Genomic DNA, 25693 nt, shown 5'->3' with positions numbered 1-25693 from the left:
GAGACTTCAAGGCCGCATGACCTGAAGTGGAACTGCTGGGTACAGGAGCAGCCCAAGGGCAACGGTGAGAAGCAGGGCCTGTGGGAGAGGTAGACACTCCTCAGGAGCCCACAGATCCCAGCTAGGGTGTCCAGATCCTTTCTTTGTGACCTCAGGCAAGTTCTTATCTTCTCTGATGCTGGTTTCTCTTTGGAAGTGGGTGGTGCCAGTCATGGAAGCAGTGGTGGTCAGGTAGAGGGTCACTGTTCAGTAAACAACACCCACTATTACTGCATTATGGTAGCAGAGGAACAGTTAAGAGGGGCCTGGTTTCAAGGAGTGTTCCAGCAAAGAGAGACATTTGAGCAATGGCAGGAAATGCTTTAGTTTTAATCCAGTGGGTTAATGGTTAATGTGCTGTGACCACAGGAGGGTGACAGTGAGGTTTTCTGGGAGGCTTTAGATCATCTTTTGGGGACTATGGAACCTCTTTACACTAAGAATTATGAGCTTACGCACATCTCTGGGCTTGAGAGTTTCGTTCCCTCTGTGCAGGCTCTTGGAGCTTCTGGTGCTCAGCAGAGGAAGCCTGAGCTGGCTGGCATGTGGCTGTTTCCCTCCCAACTATTCTGTTCTCTTCCTCCAGAAGTGCATGCCCAGCGCCGTCTCCATTCCAACATTGTGCCTCATGGTAGAAACCAGCATGTGAGGAGCCAGGAGTCTGCCTTTGTGATGTTGCCATCTGGGGCGTAGCACCTACTATTAACCAGGGTAGAAAGTCATAAAGTTTTGGTCTCTGCTGTAGTCATTGCGTCTTATACATCCTCATCCATGCAAAGGGATCGTGTAGTCTTTGTGGAGACTGCAGTGGGCTTGTGGAGTCTTTCTGCAGCTCTGGTAATTTCCAGGTATAAATCCCTCTCAGTTTATTCTGACGGCACTTGCAGACACTGGCCTGGCCCCCAGGAGCTTCCCTCCCAGTGTTCATTTCAGGACTCCGGAGACATTCTTGTTCCTTGTGGGCATCTCAGAGCTGGCCCAAGCCACCCTTTCTTCCTTCTGAGAGTTGAAGAATTCTCTGTATCCCACACAAATATTGGGTCATTTTACCATGCTTGGTCCTAGAACTACCTGATGTGTGACAGGAAGAATAATTAGACTAACCAAGTCCCCTAACCTGGAAAAACATAAAATTGCCACCATTAATCTACCCCCATGCAGTGTTTAAAATTGCCATGTGTAATTAAGTACCTAATTGAAGTGAGGGCTGTTATGAAATAGAAAGCCTTGCTTGGTGCATCAAAATGCTAGTTGCTCAGTTTCTTCCTTTACAACAGAAACATTAATGACCCAGTTAGTAAAAATATATTTAAAGAACATTTCAGGACTGACAAAGCACTTTCATATGTATCATCTTATTTGATCTTCAAATGCTAGGCATGGGTGAGGTTAAGTGACTTGTCCAGGTCAGACCTCCAGCCAGGACAAGAACCTGGGCCTTTCCACATGTCACCTAGCCCTGGAGGGTTCTAAGTCTGGAAATAATCAGGATGTGGCAAGAATGAACAACTGAAAGTTCCAGGGTAGGAAAAACACATTTCCCCCAAAGGTTTATTCGTCTGGTTTTCCTTCTTGACTGTGCTTCACCCTCATGAGGACACTGTGAAGTGTTAGGAGGTTCTTGAAAAATCAGAGGGTGTCTGTAGCTGCTATGCCCAGTCACATCACTCCAGGTCAGCAAGGAAAAATGTCCACCAGCAGAAATGCCACTGAGGCTCTTGGATGATCTCCACAATAGCTTTCTGAAAGCACAGGCAGAAAGGGGAGGGGGGGAAAAGAAATTTTCTTTAAGTTCATTTCAAAAAGAAATGACTTTTGAGAAACTCTTCAGAATTGACCTCAGGCCTGCTCTCATTTCCCAGATCCACTCCCCAACACCCTCACCCTGGAGTGTGCGCTGAGAGGATGTGAGCTCTGTGTCAGTGACACTGCATGTCCCCACCAGGCATGACTTCCCTTTTAGGACCTCCAAAGGCCCGTGTCAGAGCTTGTTTTCCTGGCACCCTGATTTTTTTTTTTAAGATTTATTTATGCATACAAAAACTGGGGTACAGGACAGAGGTATGGAGAGTGAGAGGAGTTACCAGAGACAGAGTGGGGAGCAGAACAGGCAGGCAGACTGAAATACACTGCTGAGGGGAGCAGCAAGAGATACAGGAAAGGTCTGCCATGCCATGTGGGTCACCTCCTTGGCCGGGTATCGAACTCGTGTTGCAATGGCTGTGCATAGCTTCATAGTGCTGAGTCTTAACCCCTTGCGCCACCAGGGAGGACTCATGGCCCCCCAATTTTGGGGGGCTACTGCCTGACTTGGAAAGCATTGTTCAGTATCCCAGCAGCTGTACCCTCTGTCTTCGCAGTCACTCTGGGATGCCGCTTGGAATCCCAACAAGATTGGCCTCTACCAGGTGAGTCAGGACAGTTTCCCGGGTAGTACATGAGGAAGAGCAGCCCCTCCAGTGCCACCAGCAGCCAACTGGCTGGTATAGCAGAAGAGCTTCCTTCTCATTTGCTCATCTGTTCTAGTCAAACAATAGCTCCCTTTATCCCTTGTTTTTTCTCCCCTTAGAAAGACATTCAGAAAGTATCTCCTGGAAGACACTGAGCGAGCCACTAAGGTGGAGCGAACCCAGGACACTCCCATTGCAAAATAGTATCTGAGTGTGAGCTTGTATTTTGAATATGCATTCTTGAAGGTGGTTATATTTTTGCAGAGAATCTGGATTTATTATATATTTAACTCTCTGGGTGTGTTTATATTGTTATATCAATATGTCACTTGGACATATAATGCAGGATTTTGTGACCTTGGGCAAGGTGGAAAGCAGGCCTCCAGCTGGGATACCTGCCGTGTTCTGTAGGTCTCACCCGTCTCTGGAAAGTCGGGCTGTAGCATCGTGTCCCAGCTGAGCCAGCGCTCCTGTTTTTGTGAGTTTCGTAAGTGCCCCAATTAAAATTGTAATGTGGGAAGGGTAGCACCAGAACAGTCTCACAGACAGGAACTTTCACAAATCAGTGAGCTAGTATTTTCTGCCTACGGGTAGGGAGGAGACCAAGGAAGAGGTGAGGGTGGGCCCTTTTAGTCCCCTGCTTTACAAAGAAAGCCCTAGTCCTCCAACCGAAGGGGGGAGAGGAAACACCTCCCAGTTTCTGCCTTGCCCAGCACATGGGCGGGGAGTCTGGAAATGCCCCTCAGTGGCTGCTCTTCCCTCCTTACCTCATTTCATCACCTCACAGCCGGCTCCATGTGGCCGCCCAACCCATGGGCCTGACGCCAGCAGACAAGTTTTGGGATCAGTTTCCACTGCTTAAAGCCTGAGAGCAGAGTTTGAGTACATGACAGTAAATAACTTACCGGTGTGGGATTTAGCTGGATTACACTTATTAGCGAGCCTTCTGAAGCCCTAAGAGAAGCTGCCGCCCCAGGCAGGGCCGCGGACACCGTGAAATGGCTGCCCATCTCTCACAGCCGTGCGGCTCTACAGCTCACACCTGGTGACCAGCGAGGCGTCAGTGTGCGTGACGGCCAAGCTCCCCCCTCGAGGACGAGGTGCTGGGCAAGGGCGTACACTCTGACAGCTCTCTCTCTACCTCTCAGAATCTTAACACCTTGTCATGGGGGGCTTTCCACTTTTGGGCCTGCCCACAGAGTTGCTCTGTCAAAGCCCCAGTAACTGAGCCTTCACTGCCGCGGGGGGCTGGAGAAAGCAGATCAAAGGGGAGTTTCACTGTGGTACCTGTTTGCACTTAGGCAGATAGAAGCTAGAGCTGCGGGCTCCCTGGGCAGGTCAGACCTGGCCCACTGATGGGAAACGGGGGGGGGGGGGGGGGCTCAGGAAAGTCACCGCTCACCCACAACTTAGTTGTAATAGTTGAAATTTAAAATAGCTTAATGGAAAGCTGCACTCGAGAAAAGATGTTTCTACCAGAAATATGAGCAATACTTTATTGGTAAATTGGTAATTATTTGCTCTGGTTTTTCTACCTGTAAACATGGAGACCTTTCCGTGGAATTACAGACTCACAAAAGCTTATTCTTTGATTTGACGCTCCTCACTTTGAACTACCTGCTTTGTGATGATGAAAAGACCCTAGGTGTCCCCCGTCTCCCCTTAACAGCGCCTCTGCCTCCTGGCCTCATGGGTGGAGGGCAGTGAGCTTTCTGCCCAAGTGCCAGGACCAGGTGTCTGGGAGGTGCCGACACAGTGATCCCTCAATAGCCAAGGCAACCAGGGCCCACTGTGAACAGTTTCCTCCACCTTCCACGTCATTTAAGAGTTTGGGAAGCTTTAGTCTAGGCTGGGAAACAAACCTATCACCTCAGGTCATTCTTAATCTATCAACACATAAACTTAAATGAGTGGAATCCAGGAAGAACGTTCCCTTTACGGTTGATTTGAAGGAACTGGTCTTTGTTTGAGTAGATTTTGTTCAATAGAGTATTGCTTGATATTAGCAGGTCATTAACTGAGACCTGGAAATTGCTATTACCCATGAGACTTTGATTAGTGGCATTTGGAATAACAGGATTTGACGTGTACTAAAATTTCTACCAGGGGGACTGTATTTTCATTAATCTTAGCAGTCTTGAGTTGAAAATGGAGAACTCTGTCAAGAATTATGAGATTTTTTGCTCTTATTGCATAATGGAAAATATCAGGACTGGTGAGACCTTTATTAGATCTCATCATTGGCCCCTCAAAGTAAAAGGAGTGGGGAGGACAGGCCAGAAGCCAAGGGATTCTCTCTCCAGCTCAAAGTATGGCCTTGGAACCCGCAGGAAAGCCAGGAAGAGACTAGTGAGAGCAGGATTCCTAAGTATTTTACATTGAAGAGGAAGTAGCCAAATCTCAGTCAAAGTGAGGAGGTTTTTCTAAAACTGTGAAAGGGAAGAATCCATTTTATTTTTTTTTTAAAGATTTATTTATTTATGCATACAAGAACTGGGTAGAGGCCAGAGGTGTGGGGATTCACCAGAGACAGAGTGGGGAACAGAACAGGCAGACTGACTGAAATACACTGCTGAGGGGAGCAGCAGGAGAGACAGGAGAGGTCTGCTGCGCCATGTGGGTTGCTCCCTGGCCGGGGATCAAACTCGTGCTGCAGTAGCTGTGGATAGCTTCATAGGTGGTGTCTTAACCCCTTGTACCACCAGGGAGGCCCGGAAGAATCCGTTTTAGAAACAGAATCAGTGAATAGCTTGGTGGTTAAGAGCTAGGCGGTGACTTCCACTCTCTAGAGTCAAGTCCACGCTCAAGTACAGGACAGCTGTGTGACCTTTGGGAAACTTCTTAACCTCTCTGTGCCTCAGTGACCTTATGTAGTAACTGAGGATGAAAATTTTGCCTGACTCGTAGGATTAGGAGGATCAACGATCTCAGACTTTACGCTCTTAGCACAGTCTCCAGCACAGAAACAGATTAGCTACAGCACTCAAAGCAGATCAGCTGTATTGGAAATAATTACTGCCAACAGCTCCACATCGCCAATTACTGTCACTAAATTATTATTGAATAAATTGCTCTTATGATTATTAAAAGGGGAAACAAATAAAGGGGTTGTCTTCTCCCACATTTTTTATCCTCCCGATTCAGTGAAAACGTATGAGGCTCAGCAGGCTTACTGTCCTTAATATTAGCTCTCTTGCCCAAACTGTTGCCAGGTTTTGGGAGAGACGTGCGTGAAGTGCTTATCGAATTCTGACCTGTACTTCACAGACCCTGACTGGGATGGACCAAAACCCAGTCTGACATTGTGTTTTGATAAGGTGATAAATGTCTGACTTAAGTAGCCCCTGATGTACTTAGATAATTGGAAAACAAATGTATAGGAAAGAACTTTTTAATAAGGGTGGGGCTTCATTTTTAGTCCAAATAAAACTTTGTCCAGGCTGAAATTTTTCACTTTCTCAAGATTTCGGCCTCAGGACTCACTGGGGGCTTTTGTTGTTTTTCAGGGGCGATTGCTGGAATAGTCGATCAGCCAATGCAAAACTTCCAGAAAACATCCGAGGCACAGGCTTCAGCGGGATACAAGGCCAAGGGCGTCATCTCCGGTGTGGGGAAAGGAATCATGGGAGTGTTCACAAAGCCCATTGGAGGAGCTGCTGAGCTGGTGTCACAGACGGGCTATGGTGAGTCAGCCTGTCAGGCCAATGTAAGCACACTGATTAATTTGCATTTATAGCAAGGGTTTCCAGAAATTATTCAGCCCTTCGTGTGACAAAGGAGTGAAAATTAGCTAGACCTCTAAATAGCTTTTCTCACCTCCTTCTGCTTATTTACACAAAGAATAGAATTATAATATCAGTAAATTACAATGAAATTTAGATCCAGAACTCAGTATCAGTGTATGTCTGTCATAGAATCTTCTTACAGTACATTTACTAGAATAAATTTCAATGAAAAGTAACCAGTGGGAGATGGAGGGCAATGTGTGACATCTATTGAAGCAGAGAATAGAATTGCTACTTTTTCCCGTGATCAGATAGGTTAGAAAGCCGGCAGGTATCTTTAAAGGACAATGTGTATGCATTCGAGGAGAGAGAGAGCGAGGAGCCCCCGCGCGCCTGTGTGCACAGAGCCAGGGAGCCTCGCCCTGGACGCCGTCTCACCTGCAGACTCCGCACCACCGTGGTGTCTGGGTTGCCTCTCCGGGCAAAGGCACACAACCTGCAACTGAAAACCCGTCCCCAGGCAGGCCGTTGCGGAGAACTTGGGCTCGTGGCACTGTTTGCTCTGGTGTGGAGTGCAGGGCCTCTCCCCACACAAGCGTGTGCACAGCGGGGTGACATGAGCAGAAGTAGGTGACGGGGATTGTTATCTTTACCCAGAGCGCGCCTGTCTGGCCGGGGGCGCAGGCAATCGGCGGGCTCCCCCCGCTTTGTCAGACGTGAGCACGCGGCCTCGGTCTCTGTCCTGGCAGTGTGTGGGGTGCATTTCCCTGCAGGCAGCCTGTGCCTCAGGAGACCTGACGGTCAAAACAGGGCATCAAAAGCGTCTGAAAGGAAGTCGGGGACGAAGGCCACACTAGTCCGCAGCGGTTCCTTTAAGAGGCCACCCAGACAGGATCCCGTTCCTCTTCCGTCTCCCCCTCGCTGCCTCCCTCTCCCCTTCTGTCTCTCCCTCCTTCTGTAAATGACATTCTCACTCACAGGGAGATGCACAGTAAGAATTGCTGCAACTCATAAATGGACAGAGTTAAACACTCCCTTATCAAATGCTTACACATTAATCAAAAACAGTATTCCTTTGGCTACAGATTCCCGTGAGGTAAAAACTCATACTTCATAAATTCCTTTGGTTTTGAAAATGCCGTTGTCCCTCACTGTGCTTTTCCCGGGGCTGAGCAGCTCGCCCTTATTTAAGAGCATCTCAGAATAGAGCTTCACATGGCCTTGTTGGTTTCCATCATTCTTGTAAAACTTTTATTACTGCACTGAAGGTTTTACAAACCACTAACTCTTAGTCTAATGACTGTGCCTCATTTATAAACATTTATAAGCCCTCAGAAAGCACACATGCTGGACCATCTTTGGTTCTGGAGAATCTCTTTGGAGGCCGGCACGGCTGCTGTTGGTGCCCTCGTTTGGGGCTGGCACCGGGGGGAGCATGTCATAAAGCAAGGGCCCCCAGAGCACTCATAAATGTATATGGAGTCATGTTTAACAGCTGGATTAAATCACTTGAATACTGAAGCTAGGCAAACCACGTGCCCTTCTGTGCATCTCTGTTGGTGGTGGTGTTTTTTTATTATTTGAGCAGCCATAGCATAGATACAGAAGCATTTAATACTAAGCAAGGAAGTCAACTCACCGTCTTTGACTTTTTGAGCACATAAATTATAAATGATGTGCCAGCTGTGGCTCCCAGGAGCTGATGCCTCCACTTGCCCATCAGTGGTCAGACCGCAGCACCTTATTTCAGAGTGCCGAGAGACGTGGGCGGCTCAGAGCAGCGCAGTGTTCAGTGACTGTCCAGACATGCTTCCAAAGCTGTGAGATCATTTTGAATCTGTAGCATTTTGCAGATGGCGCGGAGCAGGTGACATCGTTGCAGCATGGAACTGCTTTCCAGAAAACAACTAATAAAATGCCTTTTCTCTCTTACCACAGGTATTTTACACGGAGCTGGACTTTCTCAGCTTCCCAAACAACGCTATCAGCCAAGTGATCTACATGCCGACCAGGCTCCAAACAGCCACGTCAAATACGTCTGGTAAAATGGTCTAGATGCGCGCTCATCTGCTCATGTGCACTGCACGTTAACTGGGCCTGGCTTGCTCACAAGCTGACAAGCATGTTTCCAGGGGCACCCAGAGAAGCAGCCTCTCTGGCAGCCTAGAACCAGGAAAGGCAGCTGTGCCCAGAGCCGGGCTGGCAGCAGAACTCCCCCACCCCCTGCAGGCCACTCTGGAAAGGAAGCACATTGGCAGAAAAGCCCAGGCTGCCTGTGAGGGAGCCTGAGGTTCTTTTTGAACCGGCATTCTAATAGGGGGTGACATTCCTAAAGGGAAGAAGCGGAGCTAACCAGAACCAAAGGATATCTTTGTCCCCAGAAAAAGCATGGTTCTGTTGACCAGAACCAACTTGAGAATTAAAATGACAGTCACATTGTAAGCTAAAATTAAGTCAGAAGGGTGAGAGCCCTTTGCCACTGGGGAGCTTTGCGTGGGGGTTCCCCAATCCTTAGTACAAACAGTGAGCACTAGTATGTGAGCATCTTTTCAAAGCTGGCTCCTGACCTAACTTCTCTCCTTTGAAACAGGAAAATGCTTCAGTCTCTGGGCAGACCAGAAGTCCACATGGCCCTGGATGTGGTTCTCGTGAGAGGGTCAGGCCAGGAGCATGAAGGGTGCTTGCTGTTGACATCAGAAGTACTCTTCGTGGTGAGCGTCAGCGAGGACACACAGCAGCAGGCCTTCCCTGTCACGGAGATTGACTGTGCACAGGACAGCCAGCAGAACAACCTACTCATCGTGCAGCTCAAACAGCCAAGGGTGCCCTGTGATGTGGAGGTACATTTCAGAAAACTGGTGAGGGGGGCTAGCTACTAGCAAAGTCAAAATATGGGCTAACTGCTGGTACCAGGCTGGAATAGCTGTTAGAAACGGGAGAGGGGCCAGAGGAGCATGTGGGAGGTGAGGGGGACATTGCAGATGGTAACTGGGAAGCCCCCCTATACCCCCGCTTCAGGCCTTTCCCAGGATGGCCCAGTAGCAGGCCAGATGGACTCAAAACCAGGGGCTAGACCACATGAAGTGAACAAGGCTTCATGGGGCGAGAGTGCGGGAGAGGATGGGACAGTGGACCCCCAATACAAGCAGGTCTGCGCATGAAGGGCCAAGCCCAAGGCAGTAATCTGTGCAGCTATTCACAAAGCGAAGCTGGGCCCAGGTAGCTCAAGTGAAGGGAGGGGTGTCGTGAGTGAAAGAAGGCATAGGTGTAATTAGTCTGCCCTAGTCCCAATCCCTGAGACTTTAGCAGTCAAATTTTGTGCATACAGATCTTCCTTGACTTACTGCAGGATTACATTCTGATAAACTCATTGTCGTAAACTGGAAATAGCGTAATTCAAAACGCTGGCAACTACTGTTGAGTTTTTATCCTGGTGGTGGTGTAGCTGACCGGGAGCTGCAGCTCAGACTGGAGTATCACAACAGAGTATTGTACCACCTATCACTAGCCCAGAAAAATCAAACTTTGAAATATTGGTACCACTGAATGTATATTGCTTTTGCACTATTGTAAAGTCAAAAAAATAAGTCACACCACCCTAAGTTGGGGATCATCTGTAGCTCTTTCTCCCATCCCCTGCTCTGTATTCTGTATAGCTGTTTCCCATGAGACAGATCCCCATCTCATACGTACCTCAAAGTTACCTCCCGAGGTGCTCTTTAGGCTCCTACTGCAGATCCCCAGACACAAAGTTCCTAAGACGTGCTGGCTGCTGGCCACATAAGTACATGTGGAACAGGTGCTCAGGCAGAACATTCTGGGTGGTGAGGATGAGCAGTGAACCCTAATGAGTGGCCCAACTTCTACAGTCCAGCCTTGGATGTGCAGGTGAACCTACCTGCAGGGAAAAACGGTCTCTGCCTGTCTCACACTTACTGATCCATGAGGCCCTGAGAGGTGACCTCAGAAACAGGCACCTGTTCCCTAGTGGCAGGACAGGAATGAGTCATTGGCAGGCTGGAACCTGCCAGTCCTACCCTGGGGGCTCAAGTGGCCCTAGGAAAGGACAGCAAACCTGCCTCCAGCAGGTCCTGCCCGATTCATTCTTTTCTTCCCAGTATGGGAGCCTGCATCTCCCTCACACCACTGTTTGGGTAAAATGATCTGAGTCGATGGAAGGCAGCCAACCACAGCAACTCTGAGATCTCTCTGGTTTCTTGGATCATAATCAGTCAGGATTTAAGCAGGGGCTTGGCACTGGACTACATTGTTGCTTCAAGTCGATGACTTTCTGGAATAAACAGAGGTCAGATGTCCAAGCTGACTTCATTAAATCTGCCAAAATCTTCAGATCCAGTTGACAATAAAGCAGTGGCGATCTGGATACAGGATTTGGCAGGGGGGTGGTTATCATTATCTTTAAATCCTGGGTTCTAACGAGAAACTTCCAAGACTCGGGATTATCTATGGCCATCATTATTCCTTAGCTGCTTGGGAACTATTTCAGATCTTAAACTGTTGAGACTGAAGATTCATCTTTTATTGTTAAACTGTCTCTGCTGTCTTCAAATGTGATCCTTTTCTCCTTCGCTTTTCTGTTTGAGGAGGGGAGTGTGGAGAATTATCATAGAAGGGAACAGACCTGTTTGTCTGGAGGTTGTTAGACTGTTAGCTGGCGTCACCACCCTGAGGCTAATTGAGGTCACGGGAAGACAGTTATGGGTAGAAGCACGGATGCGCTGGACACTGTGCGGGGCGCTGGTTTCCTACTTGTGTTCAGGGATGGAAAAGCGTGTGGACGGGAAGGGTAACAGTTCAGGCAGATGTGACAGGACAGAGCAGGAGGGCTGCAGGGAGCTCTGGAGCTTGTACAGCAGCACCTGGCACTGGACAGAGGAGGTATCCAGGATGCCTTCAGCCTTTAAGCTCTGCTTCCTCCATGTCTAGTCCACTTTAGCTTTCCCCACAACCCTTAAGAAGAAAGAAATAACTGCCCCATTAGCCCTGCGTCCAGTCCCAAACTCCCCACTGACTCCACGTACAACCCAAGATACAAAAGAAAATGCTCCCTTCTTTTGAGACAGGAAGTCCTCCCTTAAGCGAGCTGTAGTCCACTGTATTTTCAAAACGGGAGGGGGCAGTTCTCCCAGTGCTTACAGTGAGGTTTCCTCATATGCCAGGCTCAGAGGCAGCTCAGATGCAGGTGTACCAGGTGGAGGGCTACCCACTGTCTTCCAGAGAAAACTAAGCGCTGCATTTTAACGTCTTTATATAAATGGCTTTTCTGATTTTTGCTTTAGATGTTAAAACACAGTCCCTTTGAAATTTGGAAGGAATTAATTTGCTAATGACATCATTCAGTATATTCAAATATGGCCAAGTTCAGGGGTTTTTTTAATCATTTGCTTTTCTTGGTTAAATGCAACCATTTTTAGGGTAATAATTGCTTAATATGCCTGGCACACTACTGAGATCCCTTATGAGAGGCTCAAAATGAGTCAGAAGGTCAATTTATTCCTTGGCCAGGTTCCTTTCACAACATAGTTTTCCTGTGCTGCTGTTCAGGAGGCGCAATTAAGTCTCTGTGTATGCAAAGCTTCCCAGCTGAATTCTGACCCCATCAAATGATATCATCAGAGCTCTGGCTTTTGCCTGGTGGTGCAGAGCTTTCATCTGTCAGTAAATCTTTGGGGGCCTTTATTCTCTTTCCCAACCTTAAAAATATGAAAGCTAAACTCTTAACAATGCCCTGCTTGCTTCTGACAAGCCCTTTTACTATCTCTGTCGTCTCACTGGCTTTCTGCAGCTTTTACAGCACCCCTTGGCTGTGCTGTTTCTGTGCCCTACACAGAAATATATATACATTCCTGGCATGATTAGAGAACTAAAAAGCCCTCATTAAAATGCTTACCGTTCTTCCACAGTGGTCTTGCCAACATTTGGTCAGTAAAGCCCACGGAAAGGTCAGTGGCTACCTGAATCCCACAGACCAGTGGCTTATACTGCAGACTTCCCACACACTTGATCTACACAGTAGATAGTAGCTACAGATTTTCAGGGTGGGAAGAATTTATAACTCCAACTGCCTTTGATGGGTGCTTTCTCAGAGTCTCATTTAAGAACTTAGGTAGTATATCTGTTCTCTTAAGTTCCACTGAAGATGAGCCAGACTTTTATGAACCATAAATGTACTTTACATCCTCCCCATTTTCACTTAAAAATCCTCCCCTTCCTATGTCCAGATTCCCCTTCCCCTCTGGCTTTAAACTCTAGTATTTATAAAAGCAGAAAATGTTACAGTTCAAATGCTGCTCAAAGACAATGAATTAAAAGAGGTGCCTTGTCTACATTTCTATCAATCTGAAAAGGCTTAAGGAAATAGGCAGACAGAACTTTCATTTCTGGAGTTTAATGTGGATTCAATTTATGCACAAGAAGGAAGCTTCTCCTTTGTTCCTAGGGTGCTTGGTAAAGAGCACTGTAACAGGTAGTGTTTTACAATGAGTAAAACGTTATCAAATCATCCACTTAAACACAGGATTTTGCACACCATCATATGCTGCTACAGAGGAGGCGTCCTCATATTTCCTGGGCAGCTTTTGTTTTACTGCTAGAACTGCAGTGTTGCTGCCATAGCTTTTTTTTTTTGGCGGGGGGGGGGGGTGTGCGTGCGTGGGTGTGTGTGTGTGTATAGCATGATTTGGGGTAAAATGGCTTTAACAGATGACCTAGAAGACAAGATGTCCAAATGCATCCAGCCAAGAGAGGTCTGGCAGCTAAGGAATCTTTCTTGCTTTTGGATCCCAGGTGGAGGGAGCCCGGGAGAGGCTGTCAGAGCAACAGTACAACAGACTTGTGGACTACATCACGAAGACGTCTTGTCACCTGGCTCCCAGCTGCTCCCCTGTGCAGACAGCATGCCCCGTGGTGGCGGTGGAGCCTCTCCCTGCCACTGTTAAAACATACCATTATTTGGTCGACCCACATTTCGCACAAGTCTTCATTAGTAAGTTTACCATGGTGAAAAATAAAGCCCTAAGGAAAGGGTTCCCCTGAGTTTCTGCTGAGGTGCTGATTCCTGTTTGTGCCAATTGCTTTGAAAAAGAAGCCTGATTAGGTCATCTAATATGGACACAAGGTCAACATTTTTCTGTAAGTATTCTCCTAGCCTCCTAAAACTGTTCCTTCTGCCTAAAAATAAGGAGACCCTCAACAATTTGTCCGTTTCCCATTTGAGGCTGAACAGAATCTAGGTTTAACAGGCTGTGACATGAAGAAAATGCATTCCATTTAGTTTTATAATGACATTTGCTAAAATTTCTACAGAAAGTTAATTCTGCTTTAACACAAAATGTGGTTATGCCTTACAACAGAGATTTAGAACTTTATTCCTAATCGCATCCATTTTTTTAGGCAAAGGTTTGGGCTCTTAGAATGAAATTAAATGCTTGGAACTTACTACTTAAATGTGATCCCAGTGTTTGAAGGTTTATATATACACACACACAAACAAAAACCTAGTTTTAAACTCTGCATTTTACTATAACCTATAAAACATTGTGATGGCTGTTTAAGTTCATTTTGGAAATTTTCTGTTTTACAAGGAAAGCGCAGAGTAAATCTTGCCTACTGATAAAAACAGACCCAGAATGCTCAGGTGAGTTTCTCTGGTTCCATAAATAAAACACATTACAAACTCCCTATAAACTCCCTTGTGGAAAAGTTTTAGCAAGATTCATACTGGCTCTGGATGGGAGTCAAGAACCCCAACATTAACGGTATCCGGTGGCGATAGCTTATTTTGCTGTATTAACTTGATCAAGCAGAGATACCCATTGTCTGTTTTCGTTTAATGAGTTTTAAGACACTGGGTCACGTAAATCTAAGTCCAATTAACATTTTACTGATTACATCCAAACTTGAGTCTTCGACCTCTTACAAATGAGAAAATTCTGTTTCAAATGCACACATTTGCAAGACATTCGTGTTATCCGGCATGTCACTACGTCGTTATTTCTGAAAAACAAAGCTGTTGATGGACAATTCAGCCTATATACAAAAAACTGTTTCCCCTTGTGAATTTGTCACCATACTTAAGTGACAGTTTTGTCAATTAACCTAAAGAAGTAACTGTTTTTAAGACTGTAAATATGTGTTACTGTCTTTTATGATAATGTTGCTCACTACTTTGAAGAATTGTTACACAAAATTATTAAAAAGGAATCCTCAAAATTACTGGCAATGCATGCTACCCCCATTGTCACCAGGGGTTTTTTAAATGCAGCTTTTCACTGATAACTGTTTTATTCAGCTCACAATAACAGACTCTGCACAAGTTGAAAAGTGTAAGAAAAATTCTGCTACCCCAATAAAATACTTTGTAATTAAATATATTTGGCTTAAAATAATCGCAATTCTTAAAGCTCTGTAATATCACTTTGGTAACAAAAAATTACTGAAGGCGAGAGGAAGGTACTAAGGCCACCCTTGAAGTCACCATACTTAACCATTAGCAGACATTCAATTTTAAATATCTGGATTTTCTGTACTAGATATACATTCTGAATTGCATGTGTTTCTAGTTAGTTCTTCAGTAAAGCAATTACTGAGCAAAGAACTATAAATCTCAACTATCTGTTACACTGTGGATGAGCTAAGTAAGGCTACCAAACAGTAAAGCCCACAGTGATCACATGGGCCTAGGATACCCACTAAATCTATGGGCAACTGCAATGGACAAAATATCAGAGCAATCAAAAAGTCCTAAAATGATGACATTTTAAAGAAGAACTTAGATTATCTTCGTAAGGTTCATAAATTGTTAAAATCCAAACGACTATGATACAAGTGCCCTGAATGCTTAGTAATAATGAGCAAAGACTTTTGTCCACAGTATTTATTTATCAAGAGAAATTATTCCTTTACCCACATATTCTTGTTTCATAGTTCAGGAGCACATGTCAGTGACAAACTTCCATGGAAATCAAGCCAAAGAAATCCTGTGAAGACAGACAGAGTGATTGTGTTAATGACATGGCCTCCTAATACCACAACATCCTTGACATCACCCAGGTTTATTCCCACTAGCGCAGCCCAGTTTATTCACCAGGAGGAGCCAAGTTCCCTAACCACCTCACCATCCTCTTTCCTATTTGGAGGCTACCACACCCTAACTTCCTTTTTGCTTTCATTTACTAAACCCTGCTTTTTCTTCAAGTCCACCCCGCCCCCCATTATGTTCTCATATCCACATACTGTTCTTTTGTGCAATATAACTAAAGAACTCATTAAATAATCTTATTTTTTCCTTATATAATTTCATGTTACTTTGCATGTAGTAAAAGTCTATGATATGAAAGTTAATACCATATCAATTCAACCACTGGAAATAAAATCCCATTTTTTCCTACTATTTTAATACCATGGCTACGTACAGCATGTTTTTATCTACAGTTCAGATAAACGATTACAAAAATGGAATGTTGTACAATTAAATCTTGTTAGGCAAAAGTTACTCACTTTCAGAATTATCCTTGAGTCTCCTCCCCACATCTTTAGAAACTGACATACCATAATAACTGATAAACCTTAAATGGATACAAAACAGGATCCTATGCTGTCTGGAAGAGATTCACCTAAGACTAAGAGCACAGAGTTTGAAAGTAAAAGAATGTAAGTTATTCCACACTAATACACTCACAAGAGAGCAAGGATGGCTACACTATTAACAGACAAAAAAGTATAAGTCAAAAAATGTTACAAAACTCAGATTAACAATGTATAAAGATAAAAGGGCAATTAACCAGGAAAATAAAACATTTGCATATATAAATTTATAGACGCTTCTGAGTGTACAAATATGAAGCAAACACTAACAGAATTTAAGGGAGAAATAGACAGCTGTAAATAGGATTACTGTGACTTGAAGGACACTACAGACCAATTCCACCCAAGACAGAGTAGTCTACGGAACAGAATACATTTTTCTCAAGTACACATGAAGCATTATCCAGGGAAGACCATACGTTAGAGGCTGTAAAACAAGACTTAAAAGATACTGAAATCATATAAAATATCTTTTCAAATGACAATAAAATCAAACTAGTAATCAATTTCAGAAGTAAAAAAACCAATCCAGAAACCAAAATCCTCAAATACTACTAATGCTAAGCAGAATTTGTCAGCTCATTAAAAGGAATATAACCATGACCAAGTGAAATGTATTCCTGCACCACAAAATGTTTCAACATACAAAAGTGCCTCACAGGAGGACCAACAAAACCACATGATCACCTTAACTGACACAGAAAACATCTTTTCATGATTTTAAAAACACTCAACAAAATCAGGCACTGGAGGTAACTGCCTCTACACAATGAAGGCCAAATACAAAAAGTTCACAGGTTATATACACTTAGCAGTGAATGACAAAGTTTTTCCTTAGATCAAGAAGTCCTAGCCAGAGCAATTAGTCAAGAAAAAAGAAAAGCCATCCAATTTGGAAAGGAAGATGTAAAACTACCTGTTTGCAAATGACATGATCTTTTATGTAGAAAACTAATGATTCCACACAAAAACAGTATACTACTTTGGTAAAGTTGTAAGATACAAATCAACACATTAAAATCAGTTTCCATGCAGAAAAGAAAATTCCAATGGAAGAGTTTCAAAAAGAATGTTATTTAATGAACCAAGAAGGGAAAAGACTTGTATACTGAAAACTACAAAACACTGCTCAAATAATTTAAGACAAATACCTAGGCTGAAATACTTACATTGTTAAGATCATACTACACAAGTTACCTACATTATAATGCAATTGGAGAGCAAAAATCTTCCACCCCAAAAAATCGGGGTCTTTTTTGTTTTTTGGTTTTTTTTTTTTTTTAGGTACAATGCCTCTCTTTTTTCTTTTTATTCTGTTCTGTTCTATTTCATTTTTAAAAAATATTTTATTGTATATAATTCTTACATCATTTTTCATCTTTGTACAATGTATGCATTTTCATTTTGGTTATATTCCCCATACAATTGCACCCCCCCCCCTTATTTTGACTCTAGTTCTTCCTCTCCCCTCCCTTCCCTAATCTCCCCACCCCCACATCGTGTCTCTGGTTTATAGCTGCTTGTTGATTTTGATTATTACTTTGCATTGATTAGTCTTTTTTCTGGTCCCTTATTTAAGTTTTCTAAATTCCGGCTATGAGTGAGACCATCTGGTATTTTTCTTTTTCTTTCTGACTTATTTCGCTGAGCATGATCCCTTCTAGCTCCATCCACGTTGCTGCAAACTGCATGTTTATCTTTCCAAAAATCAGTTTTGCCAAGCTCTGTCTGCTGAGTGAAGGTTTTCTTTGCAAGAGACACTTTCATGTGTAAAGGAAAATCTGTCCCTGAATGAGTCTCACTCACAATTTTGGAAAGACCTAGTCTTAACTCTTATCAAAACAGGCACAATATTCATGCCTGCCTTTAATGTATTAGCTGGTAACCTCCCACAAATGATCTCCTTTCAGCCAACATCCTTTGTTCTAAGTTACTTACTGAAGCCAAATGGGTGAGTTAGTCTTACCAGATCTCCCCCATGTATACAGGAGCTGTACATGTTATTACTAAACTTTTTTGTTTCTCCCTAATCTGATACTTGATTATTTACCAGTCTAGGAAAACCCAGAGGGGAATGGGATGATTTCCCCTATGCCAACACAATCCTTATAAAAATTCCAATGTCAGGGTCTCTCTGGTGGCTCAGGGGTTAAAGTAAGCTCTATTAAGCTATCACCAGCCACTGTGGCATGAGTTTGATCCCCAGCCAGGGAGCTAACCCACATGGTACAGCAGACTTCTCCTGTCACGCCTGCTACTCCCTTCAGCAGTGTATTTCAGTAAATCTGCCTGTTCTGCTCCCCACTCTGTCTCTGGCGAATCCTCTCACCCCTGGGGCCCTGGCCTACACCACAGTTCTTGTATGCATAAATAAAAATGAATCTTTTTTTTTTTAAATCCCAATGTTCTTTAAGAAACAAGAATATGCATCCTAGTATTCAAATGGCATACCAAGGAACCCTGAACTAAATCTCCAAAAAGATGAATCAGGAAGACTCATACTTCCTGATTTCAAAACTTTCTATAAAGCTATACTAATCTAGTACTGTCATAAAGACAGAAAAATAAATCAGAGCAATATAGTCCCAAACCAAACTCTGGCATATACAGTCCAATGATGATGATCAACAAGGGTGCCGAGAGACCATCCAATGAAGGACAGTCTTTTGCATGGATACTAACCATTCCCTTGTATCATTCCAAAAATCAACTCCAAAACCTTAAACTTTGAAAACTGTAAAATTCTTAGAAGCATGGAAAGATTCATGACATAGATTTGGCAATCATTTTTTTAGATGACCTCAAAAGCTTAAGTTTTTTCCCTTACATAAATTTAGCCTCCCATGAAAACTACAGAAGTCTATGCACCAAAGGAGAGACTCAACAGAGAAAGAAATTTATAAAATGGGGGAAAAATTGCAAATTATGTCTGATAGGCATTAATAGAACTAAAACAAAAACAAGCAGTTTGATTTAAAATGCACTGAAGGGGCCTCCCTGGTGCCACAAGGGGTTAATAAGCACCGCACTATGACACAATCTGCAGCCTCTGCAGCATGAGTTCGATCCCCAGCCGGCCAGAGAGAAACCCATATGGTGCAGCAGACCTCTGTCTTGCCCGCTGCTCCCCTCAGCAGTGTATTTCAGTCAGTCTGCCTATTCTGTTCCCCACTCTGTCTCTGGTCAGTCCTCTCACCATCTTCCTCCCCCGCCCCCCACCCCGCCCCGCAAATCTCTGGCCTGTATCACAGCTCTTGTATGCATAAGTAAATCTTTAAAAAAAAAATGCACTAAAAGGCTTGAAACAGACATTTCTCCAGAGAATATATAAATAGCCAACGAGCAGGAGAAAAGACTATCATTAACCATTAGGGAAATTTAAATAAAAACCAAAATATAACCTCATACCCATGTAGATTGCTCCCATCAAAAAAGAAATGTTGATGGGGAAATTAGAACCCCTATGCATTCATTGGTGGAGTGTAAAATGACCCAACTGCTGTGGAAAAAGTATGGTGTATTCCTTAAAATTAAAAACAGAGGGCCTCCCCGGTGGCGCAGCGGTTGAGCACTGGGTTGCAAAGCTGCCCGCAGCCTCTGTGGCGCCGGTTCGATCCCCGGCTGCTCCCGAGCCACCGGAGGAGGGTCCCACATGGCGTGCAGACCTCTCCTGCCGCCCGCTACTCCCCTCAGCAGTGTACTTCGGTCCTTCTGCCTGCTCTGCTCCCTGCTCTGGCTCTGGTAAATTCTCTCACCCTCCCGCGTTTCTGACTGTACCCAGTGCTTGTATAAACAAACAAACAAACAAATAAATGAAAATACATGCCTCTTTTAAAAAAAAAAAAATTAAAAACAGAATAGGACCCAGCAACTATGATGCCGAGTACGATTCTGAGTATGTAAGTATTGAAATGAAAGCAGGGTCTTCAAAAAGGTAACTGCACACACTGTAACAGCAATATTCACAATAATCAAAAGATGGAAACAATCCAAGTGTTCATTAATGAATAATGTAGTATCACACATAAAATGGATTTAGCCTTATAGAAGAAACTGACATATGGTATAACTGATTAGCCTTGAGGACATTAAGTGAAATAAACCAGTCACAAAAAGGAGGCACACAGGCAGTCAAATTCATACACTGAAAGCAGAATGACAGTAGACTGGAACAAAAGGGGATAGGAAGTTGTTTAAGTGGAAATAGTTTCAGTTTCGCAAGATAAAAAAATTTTTGGAGATTGGTAGCAATAATGATGTGAATGTACTATAAAGACTGCACCATACTTTTATAAGGTTATTTAAGACAATAAATCCTGTGTGTGTTTTACCACAATTAAGTACATCTGTGAAACAGTCACTCCAGCTAATCATTACCTTTATGGTTCAAGATCACTTTGCACTCTGAAAGATCCCAGCCTTCCTCATCTCCTCAAAATCTTTCATGGAATCATAATTTCTGTAGAAATCCGCATATGCCTTCTTTCTTGGTTCAGCCACAGCAAACTAAAAAGTAACATACCATTAATTTTTTAGGTAATTAGAAACTATCTAAAGGTTAAATCACATTACATTTATATTCACCTTGAACTAAACACGAGGTACATTTTTTAACACAAAGGGTGGAGAAGTAAACATAGCAAGGAAAAAAAACAGTAGCCTTGAACAAACTATAGCAAGAGGGCTGGTCCTTGCCTAGGGATAGACAATCCTCTTGTGTTTGAGTTGGGCCCATGAAGACTGGCAAAAGACAAAGAAAGATATCCAGAAAGTTAAAAGGTTTTAGCTTAATTATCCCCACAATTGAGACATGCTAAAATATTCTGGTTCAATTTAAGTTAGAATACTACTTTCAAGGGACTCTGAGACTGATTCAGAAATCTCCTGCCTTTAAGCTCACCAAAAGCTTTCTAGCAAGAAGAGTTCTGGATGATTTACACTACTCATCACTTAAGCCCTTAGAATAGACACTGACCTGTTTTACACTCGAGGAAAGTAACCTTATCAAGTCTAGGAAGAAACATTTGTTCACAATTAAATCAGGATTTAAACCAAGGCAGATAGCATGGCAAAGAGTTTTCTCTCCACAAAACAATGACTAATGGATTTCAAGACATGAATTATAAGACAAATTTAAATCCTATTGATCATTAAAAAAAAAAACAGGAAAAAGTCCAGGTGTGAGTCCACATCAGTTTAGGTATTACAGAAATATAGGGAAACATGATACTTGGAGTAACAAGCAATGGCTCTCTAACCGGCTAGTCTTAGTGTATCACCTATCTGAATTCCCAGCTTACTACAGTAAGACCAAGTGGCAGGAGCCCCAATAAAAAGCCTCTGAACTGAGGTTTGCTGGGGTCCATTAAACATAAGGCAACTGGACATTTTCCAGAACAAAAATATTTATTCTAAAAATATGGGAAGGCAGAGAGAAATAAATAAAGTAGTAAGCTCAGTAACTCAAGAAGCAAAAGTAATTTTATTCTATAACCTACTCAAAATATTTTGTTGTCTGATATACTTGGGAGTTTTTTTGAGCCTGAAAAATCTGAACTTCAGCAAAAAAAATATAAATTACATCAATTTAAGTCCACTAGATCAGGAGAAACTTGAAAGTCATAAAATAATCTCTACCAGAGGCCTTATATGGACAGCAAATACATGAAGTTTTAGTTCAGGGCCAGCCTATATTGGTGAACACGAGGAAAATTCCATTGCAGTTAAGCATTGTTAATTTGCCTCTTAAATTCTAAGTCATATTCATAATTTAGGCTTACATTACCTTAAGAAAACGATTTAATGGATGGCTACTTTATGTAAAAAAACAAAATGACTGAAATTATGACAAAACTAGCAACAAAAAAAAAAAAGATTCAATCTTTAGAAGTACTCAATACTAACTGATCTGGGAAAATGAAGGTGAGCATCTTCTAACAGACCAAAAAGCTTACACACTCTAAATCTAGTAAGATTCTGGATTCCTCAATGCTTTGGGAAACGTCCTTCCAATCAACTAACAACTACACCAGCATTCCAACTAATCAAGTTTTAAAATTTTTTCAGAATAAACTAACGTGGTCATAGACATAGGTCTGGCATGGTCCCTGTTCTTCATTTAGTTGGAGACAGAACTTGAAAGAAAGAATATCTAAAAGTACGTGTCATTCCTCTCAATCAGTCTGGCACTATGTGATAAAAACTCGGAAGACCCAATAATAAAAGCCATCCAAGTGAACAAAGATTTCACACAAAACTTTTGGGTACAGGGACCTGAAAGGATGAACAAGAATTTCCCAGACTAAGAAATGATGCTCCTGTTGTGCATGAAGTATGGCAAAAAGCAGAAATGGGTGACAAATTATAAAGGGTGAAGGGCTAGAGAGTTGAGTGTATCGGGTATGAGAGGAATAAGGAAGGGCAGGCAAAGGGCAAATCAGAAAATGTCTAACTGTAAGAGGCACCTCCTTAAGAGGAGCTGTATACCGTGCTCTCATCCCCGTTTACATGCAGCTGGCCTGGGCCAGAACTACTGGGCAGTAGGGGACAGAACCGAGTGGCCAGGCAAAGCTACATAACAGGGAAGGCAGGTGGACTCTGGAGGCACACATGGAGCTAGCTTCTCCACTTTGGCCCTGCACCTAGGATTTGGAGGACCTGGAAAAGACACATGGAAGACAGACATGTAGAAAGATCTGAAAGATACACATGGGGAAGCTGACAACGGTTGCTGTTATCTTGATTTTTACTTTGAATTTGATCCTTTCATCCCAGACTTGCCTGGCCACCTTCCTATAATTCCCTGCCAGAGATGCTTTAACTCCTGGCAAGCTTTTGAACCTCAGACGCCCTCCTCTAGGCACTGGTGACTGGGCATTTACCCATGAGGGGGAACTTTGGGTGTTTTTACTAGGAAACCTCTTATCATTTCTTCTCTCTATGCACACCAATTCTATTACAATTCTTTTACAATATGACAATGCTTTGCGTGCACACGGATGTCCAGACCCCGTTAGAGTGTGCAAGTTTGGGGATCCCAGGGTTGCCTCGGGTCACCTGCTAACATTAGAATCTTTCTAAGACAGTTTCAGCAAGTCACCCATACCCCACTGGTAGGTAGTGAAACCTATTTAGGATGTTGCAGTCAGTATTTAATGTATTTCTTACTATGGGTCAAAAATTTTGAAAGCCAGTAGACAGTGGGTATGGGGGAAGAATGATGAGCTATTCTAGAAGCTAACATTTAAAAGTGACAATCCGGGCCTCCCCGGTGGCGCAGCGGTTGAGCGCTGGGTTGCGAAGCTGCCCGCAGCCTCTGCAGCGCTGGTTAGATCCCCAGCTGCTCCCCGGCCACCAGAGGAGGGTCCCACATGGCACGCAGACCTCTCTGGCCGCCCGCTGCTCCCCTCAGCAGTGTACTTCGGGTCCTTCTGCCTGCTCTGCTCCCCGCTCTGGCTCTGGCGAATTCTCTCACCCTCCCGTGCTTCTGACTGTACCCAGTGCTTGTATAAATAAATATTTAAAAAAAAAAATAAAAGTGACAATATACAAAGGTCTGAACTTTGATAGTGATAATAAAGGTAGAGTTAAAAAATAAGTTCCCTATATTTTTCTCCTTGGCCCCATCTCTGTATTTATTTCATGCCAACAATGTGTTAGGCAGGAAAGAGCTCAATGAGTTTACTTTTTGTGTTCTCTTCCAAGGGTACCAAAAACGCAGGCCTCTTTAGTGCTTTTGCTCAAGCTGTTCCCAACACCATCTTCCTGGTGCTCAAAGTTCACCATAACTTCTCTACCGAAAAAACTGTGACCCTCCCACTGACCCTCAATATCATCACCACCTACCCAAACCAAAACAAACAAAAAAAAAAAAAACCTCTCACTTGCACTTATATTCTATCTTGCAATATTCTCTAATTGTTTCACACTGTACTGAATTGAAGATCTACTTGTAATGGCACCTACTCTAATGAGGCTCACAGTCTAGTGAAACACAGGTACTAAACTAAAAAACAGTTAAAAAGCAAAGCTCTAATTCTCTCAAAGGCTATTATGATACATGGTGATAAACATGAAATATGGAAACATTTTGAAGTTATTTATAACACAGAGACTTGATAAATACAAAATAAAGAGGATTCCTGGAAAAATCACGGAACAGGAAGCACCAGGAATCTATCTCCCCACTGAGACCCTAGACAACAACTGCGCAAGCAGAATAAACTATTTAAAGCTTACATCTTCCAGAAGGCTTGGAAGGTAATTGTGGGCAGGTTAACTTTGGTCACTTTCAGTTCTTAGCAAACCCAGCCTCCATCCCCAAGACAAGCAGCTGCGCATGTGTTTTAACAGCAGCTTGTACGCAGCATGTAGAAGCTAAAGAGGGCAAAGAATGACCAGGGATATTTGCTGACAGCTGACTGCTGCTTTTTGGCAGACAAACAGGCTGTTGGCCATTATTATTGCAAGCATCTATCATGTGAGGTCCAATGGATGAAGTCCTTGTTTCCTCTATCCATTTCACTCTCTTCCCCTCTTTGAGAGCCAGCCATTAAAGACAGGATATTCAAAAGCAACTGCATTCACAAATTAAGACAATGGCCACACAACCCCTGGCAAAAGACCTTTAAGTTTATACATAAAGTTGATCCTTGGCACAGAGATGGCCTACAACAATGAAAAACAAAAAAAAAAAATTTTTTTAAAGATTTATTTATACAAGCACTGGGTACAGTCAGAAGCGCGGGAGGGTGAGAGAATTCACCAGAGCCAGAGAAGGGAACAGAACAGGCAGACTGACGAAGAAATATACTGCTGAGGGGAGCAGTGGGCGCAGCAGGAGAGGTCCTTGCGCACCGTGTGGGACCCGTGTGGGACCCTCGCCGGCGGCCAGGGATAGAATCGGCACTGCAGAATCTGTTTTAAACTCCCACCAGGGGAGCCCCGAAAAACAAAAATTTTTAAAAACCAACAAACCCCAGCAAAGAGGTTGATTTCCAGTCACGTAGTCAACAAACCGAAAAGTATAGCCAATTCAACAGAAAAAAATTGAAAATTATAGCAGATTTACTAGATTAAGATTTTAAAACATAAAAAATGGAAATGCTAGATATACAAACGCTAGATATACAAAATGTGAGTAGACCTTAGAATGTGTCAATATCCAGTGATTAGCATCCTAGTAAGCGGGAATTTAAAGTCCTGAGGATGGACTCTCAAAGATGAGCACTTAATCACCATCTACAAGGCAAAGAGAATGGCCTTACAATACAATCAACCCTGCCTACACCTTCATCTTAGGTTTCTAGCCCCCAGAACAGTGAGAAAATGTGTTCTTTAGGCCACCCAGTTAGTGATGCGGTCACAGCAACTATAGCAAACTAATAAAAGTTTATTTAAAGATGGAGGGCAAGCTATGTGAGGAATGAGGTATGTTGCTGTCACCCTGAAATGAGTAGAGGAAGGGTAAAAAGGAAGCCCCTTTAAGTTTACAAAAATTAACTACACAATGCACATTTAAAATTTTTAAACTCACATTGTTAGACATTAAGCACAAAGTAAAAAATAAAACATACATACCTTATAGAGAGCTGCAACTCCCAGGGATACAACAAATGCTCCAACAATATGAACTCGAAGACGCTTGGCCAGAAGGCCTCGCATCTGAGGTTTGGACAAAGCACTGGAACTCATGGTGGTTATTCTCCTTTGACAGATAAAAGAAAAAACTCTTAGCACACAACAACATAAACTTTTATTCATAATGCATCTAAGAAATTAAAGCTACACAAAGGGAATAGTTAACGGACTCCTCCCCAAATGTAAGGTGTTTCAATGGGCTATGGGTGCTCTGGTGGAAAGGGAGAAATCCTA

At 43.3% G+C, this 25693-nt stretch overlaps 2 protein-coding genes across 5 annotated transcripts in view; one reads left to right on the top strand and one right to left on the bottom strand.

The window, feature by feature from the left end:
- The window catches only part of VPS13B (vacuolar protein sorting 13 homolog B), a gene marked incomplete at both ends in the record, with an annotated part of 598760 nt that extends 585490 nt beyond the window's left edge, over window positions 1-13270 (top strand). For all 4 annotated transcript variants that reach the window (XM_084230016.1, XM_084230015.1, XM_084230017.1 and 1 more), the window contains 4 exons: window positions 5996-6172; window positions 8153-8255; window positions 8805-9054; window positions 13022-13270. In XM_084230016.1, the coding sequence (XP_084086142.1) occupies window positions 5996-6172; window positions 8153-8255; window positions 8805-9054; window positions 13022-13270 (779 nt within the window). The remainder of the gene's footprint in view (window positions 1-5995; window positions 6173-8152; window positions 8256-8804; window positions 9055-13021) is intronic.
- Window positions 13271-15095: 1825 nt separating this feature from the next.
- Window positions 15096-25638, bottom strand: COX6C (cytochrome c oxidase subunit 6C). Its single transcript, XM_084229361.1, has 3 exons — window positions 25400-25638; window positions 20198-20326; window positions 15096-15213 (listed from the first exon to the last, which is right to left on the bottom strand). Exons 1-2 carry the CDS (start codon window positions 25580-25582, stop codon window positions 20213-20215), a joined length of 297 nt encoding a protein of 98 aa, XP_084085487.1. The 5' UTR covers window positions 25583-25638; the 3' UTR covers window positions 15096-15213; window positions 20198-20212.
- Window positions 25639-25693: the final 55 nt, after the last annotated feature.

Source organism: Talpa europaea (genome assembly GCF_964194135.1).
Source record: "Talpa europaea genome assembly, chromosome: 3".
NCBI classification, from domain to species: Eukaryota; Metazoa; Chordata; class Mammalia; order Eulipotyphla; family Talpidae; genus Talpa; species Talpa europaea.
This window is presented reverse-complemented; position numbering and strand designations above follow the sequence as displayed.